Here is a 4,568-nt window from a genome sequence, read left to right on the forward strand (position 1 = left end):
CCGGCAGCAGCTGGCGGGAGGGAGGCAGCTGGGCAGAGTAGGGGAGGGGGCCTGGGAGACAGTCCCAGGGGAGCCTGGTTTCGTTCTCTGCACCCAGTGATGGGGGCAGCCCCTGTCCTGGGGCCAGCAGGGCAGGTGGGTTGAGACTTGCTGGCGACCCCTTCCCCAGACAGGGAGGGGTCAGTAGGGCAGGGTCTACTCCAGCACCTGGGCTGTCACAGGCTGGGGTGGGGTGGAGAGTGCGTGTGGGGGTGCGGCTGCTGTCTGGGGGAGTCTTCTGCTCTGTTCCGGCGTGCCCGCTGAGTGCCAGGCACCCTCTGGGTCCCCATGGGGTCAGTGGTTGCTGAAATGGCTCCTGGGGAGGTCCCCTGACCCACGCGCCTCATTCAAAGGGGGGAATAGGAGGGAACTTGCAGGAGCCCCCCAGTCCTGGCCGGGCGGTGGGGAGGGCCGTGGCACAGCTGTGTGGCTCCCAGGGCTGGGTGATCGATGGCCCCGCACAGCCGTCTCTTGTCGCCCAAGCACACACGCCTATTTGTCACCGACATCTGGGGGGCAGGGAGAGGGGCTGTCTCTGCACCCACTATCAGGTTCAGGCTGGTTCTGCAGCTCCCAGGAGCCCTGGGCCCCTTCTCCCAACCCCAGAGTCACTCTGGCCACACAGCTGTGAGCCTGGGGGCCCACTCTCCACACCTGGCCGTGGCGTGTGACCCCTCCACAGGGCCGCAGCCTTCTCTGCGCTCTGGGCACTTCCTGAGCAGAGGTCCCCCAGTGTGGGGGCTGCGGGTGTCACGGTCTCCTGTGGGCGGTGAGGTGGCCAGCACAGGGAGGCTGTGTTGTGGCTGCCGCCTGCCAGCCCTGCCCCGCTCACCCGCTGGCTTCCATAAGCCCTGGGGAGCAAGGTGACTGCATGTGCTGTGTATACACATGTGTGTGCTGTGTGCTCTTGTGGACACGTGCCGTGCCCACTGTGCTGGTATGCAGCGTGTGTGCCTGCCCAGGCTCTGGTGCAGCCAGTCCATGCAAAGGCCGTCCGCCCGGTGCTGAGCGAGGGCTCCTTGGGAGCCGGGTAAGCGTCTGTGCACGCTCGAAGGCCATGTGCACACACAAGCCCCGCACCCCACGCAGGCGTGAGCACTGGGGCGGTGGACAGCCCAGGTGGCAGCCCAGATGGAGCGCGGAGTGGCTCCGGAGCACACGCGGGGCGTGGGACAAGAGGGTCTTGGCTGAGCTTGGCTGCGGTGGGCACGGCCGCCGACCTGCCTGGAGCCACCCAGATGGAGCCGGGCTGAGCAGGTGGCTGTGCCACGGGGCCAGGCTGTGACGTCCACTCCCCCCAGCCTGGCCTGGCCCCACGTGAGTCCCCCGGCGCCCACTGACCTCTCTGGAGGGGGCCTGCACACTCACACACTCATGCACCGCGCTCACTCTCACACGTGGCTCACATGTCCAGAGCCTTTTGCCGGCTGTCTGTGGTCAGTGCTCCGGCTTCCTGGCAGGCAGCTCAGCAAGGACCGGCCTCTCTGCAGGGTAGGGAGGTCAGGAGGGGCCAAGGTCCGTAGCCAGGAGCCCCGGTCACACTTGACTTCTGGTGGTCACTCACCAATTCCTGTTTTGGGCCTGCCTGGCCTGGGGAGTGGGCACCAGATGGAGACCCACCCGTCCGCTGTAGGTGGAAGAGAGCTATGGACTGAGCTGCCCCCAGAACCAGGCCGTGTTCTGGCCAGGCCGTGGGGTGATCTGCCTAGGGCCTGAGATGGGGTACAGGGTGCCCAGCTCCGCCTGGTGTGCACCCAGACACTGCCTGGCCCGCGCCACGCGAGGAGCTCGCTGCTTGTCGGACTCAGGCTGTCACGGGTGTCTTACATTTGTTTTTCTGTCTGGTGGCCCGGAAAGTGCGTGCAAGCTTGCGGGGGGGCGAGGGGCCAGGTGTGCGAGCCGGGGGTGCCACAGGGTTGGGCGTGCAAGCTCATAGTGGGGTCATGGAGCCAGGTATGCAAACTGAGGGGCCACCAGGCAGAGGTAGGCAGGGTGTCCTTGGCTCTCTCTCGGGAGCGAGGGTGCCCGCGATGCAAGGTGTGGTGGGGCACACTGACTGTAGCTCCCCTCCGCAGGAGGCCATGGCGTCTGGGCCGGCCCACTAGCAAGTCGCCATGTCTCGGGAGGCAGGCTCGTGCCGTGTGGGTGCAGGGGCAAGGGCACGGGCACGGAAACCCAAGAAGCCACACTACATCCCCCGGCCCTGGGGCAAGCCCTACAACTACAAGTGCTTCCAGTGCCCCTTCACCTGCCTGGAGAAGTCGCACCTCTACAACCACATGAAGTACAGCCTCTGCAAGGACTCCCTCTCGCTGCTGCTCGACTCCCCAGACTGGGCCTGCCGCCGCGCCCCTGCTGCGCCCCGGCCCCGCACACCCAGTCCTGACCGCTGTGCCGAGCCCTCCGGGCTGGGCAGCCAGACCCAAGGTGCACGGCTCCCAGAGGCCGCTTCCACGCCTGACCTCTCCCTCCGCCACTGTGGTGGGGGCCCCAAGCCTGGGTCTGAGGGGTCCCCAGGGCCACCACCCCCTGTAGCCAGGGCTGCCGGGAAGGGTCCAGGGTCCAGCCGGCACCTAACCGAGCAGTGGAAGCCAGGGTCGAGCACCGGCCCCAGGGGCGTGACCACGGGGGATGTGGCCTCAGTAGGTCCTGAGGGCAGTGTCCCTTGTTACCCCCCGCCCTCCCGGGGTGAGTTCCCTGATGCCCAGAATCTCCACCTGTCTCTGCTGGGTGTCAACTACCCACTTGGCCCTGGCCTCTTCTCCTACCTGGGGCCCTCGCTGGCTGCCACGGCCCACATGCCCTTCCTGGCCTCGGCCAGCCCCCTGCTGCCACCGGCTGCAGCCTTCCCGGCCCCGCAGCCCCCGGAGCGCCCAGCCCTGGCCCCCCGCCTGTACTACCCCCTGCTCCTGGAGCACACGCTGGGCCTGCCCACAAGCAAACCTGCCCCCACCAAGCCACCTGGGCCCCCGAAGGCGCCCACTGGAACTCTGGTCCCTGGGCTGCTGAAGGTGCCCGTTCCAGGGCTTGGGGGGCCCTGGCCTCCCGGGACCCCCAGGGACCCAGGGCAGGAGGAGGAGCTGGAACAGGTAGCTCAGAGCAGCCCCAAAAGGATGCTGGCCCTGGGGAGCAGGCCAGAGCTCCCAAAGGCCCTCCCCAGCCTGGCAAAGTGCGGTTCCCAGAGCAGGTGGGTATTAGGAGCTCCTGGGTCCTGGGGTGGAGGGTCAGGGTGGTCCGGGAATGGCCCTGTCTTGAGTTCAGTCCTGGGAGTGTGGGCTCTAGATCCCAGGGGACTAGACCAGAGAGCTGCCTGCCCCTGGACTCCCAGTTCTAGGCCACAGCGGTGCCCCCACTTTCCCTGGGGTAAGGGGAGGGGCAGGGGCTGGGGGCTCCAGGGGAGGGGGTGCAGCCCCCCAACCCACCTCTCCCCCCAGCCTGCCGGCCAGCTCCTCCATGATACCCTGGCCCGAGGACAAGGAGCCCTGCGAGCCCGAGACCCTGGGCCTGGAGGGGCCCCGTCTTCCGCAGCTGCCCACGTTGGGAAGCCCAGGGCATGTGGGCGAGGACCTGGCCCGGGCCCTGGGCGCCTATGCTAGAGTGGAGCGACGTCTGGGGCAGCTGGCACCGTCCGCAGGCCCGGCCCCACGGCCTCTGCGGGAGCAGCTGGGCCAGATCCGCAGGGAGCTGCTCGCTATTCACCAGGCGCTGGAGCGGGCCGTGAGGCCGCCGGACACACCGCTGGACCTCTCTGTGAAGCGGGTGCCTACCCAGGGACCCCTGCTGCCTGCGGGGACCTGGAGGCAGCCTTCGCTGCACCCCCCAGTGGCCCAGGGCTCCCCTGAGCCGCCCAGCATGCTGGGCCCTGCACCAGAGCCCTTCTCTGGCCGCACCACCAAGTGCGAGGCCGACTCCAGTGTCCCACCCCCAGGCCTCCCCCTCCAGGCCTCGGGGGACCCTGTCATTCCTGGGAGCGGGTGGGTCACCCGCATGGGGGTTGGGGGCTCCCCGACCCCTCAGGATGCCCCTGTCCTACAAAGCCCCCCCGGTGCTGAGGCCTGACCCCTGGCCCTGCCGGCTGTCTGCACCCTCGGCTCCCGCCCCCGGCCCCCACCCTGTCCGGCTTCAGCATGCTCCTGCTGGACCCCGGCCAGCCCACGGCCAGCTTGTCTCTCAGGCCACCAGACAGCGGGGAGCGCGGTTGTCTGTTGGCCACAGGGGACGTGATTAAAGACACCGCCCACCCACCTGCTGCCTGGCTCCTGCCTTTCCTTCCTGTCGTGACCACCTGCCTCTCCCTGAGAAAACAGCTCCAGCCTAGGCCTCCTGAGGGCCAGGGTCTCCTGAGGGCCAGGGCCTTGGGGGTCATGCCGTGGAGGGCACTGAGCAAGGTCAGGCAGGGAAGCAGCCTGAGTGGTCTGGGGCGGCTCAGGGCCGTGACCTGGGCTTTAGTGTGCAAGAGCTGGACAGGGACCCCGAGCTCCTGTGGACCCGCATCCAGCCCGCAGCTTCCCAGCCTAGGCCTCCTGAGG

General features: G+C 68.3%; 1 protein-coding gene across 1 annotated transcript in view; it reads left to right on the forward strand.

The window, feature by feature from the left end:
* PRR35 (proline rich 35) overlaps positions 1-4,282 on the forward strand; it is a 5,137-nt gene extending 855 nt beyond the window's left edge. Inside the window, exons 2-3 of the mRNA XM_006146353.3 lie at positions 2,115-3,226; positions 3,474-4,282. Coding sequence (XP_006146415.1) covers positions 2,154-3,226; positions 3,474-4,098 — 1,698 coding nt within the window. The 5' untranslated portion in view covers positions 2,115-2,153 and the 3' untranslated portion in view covers positions 4,099-4,282. The remainder of the gene's footprint in view (positions 1-2,114; positions 3,227-3,473) is intronic.
* The last annotated feature ends 286 nt before the right edge of the window (positions 4,283-4,568 follow it).

Source organism: Tupaia chinensis, unplaced genomic scaffold (assembly GCF_000334495.1).
Source record: "Tupaia chinensis unplaced genomic scaffold, TupChi_1.0 Scaffold000178_1, whole genome shotgun sequence".
Classification (NCBI taxonomy): Eukaryota; Metazoa; Chordata; class Mammalia; order Scandentia; family Tupaiidae; genus Tupaia; species Tupaia belangeri.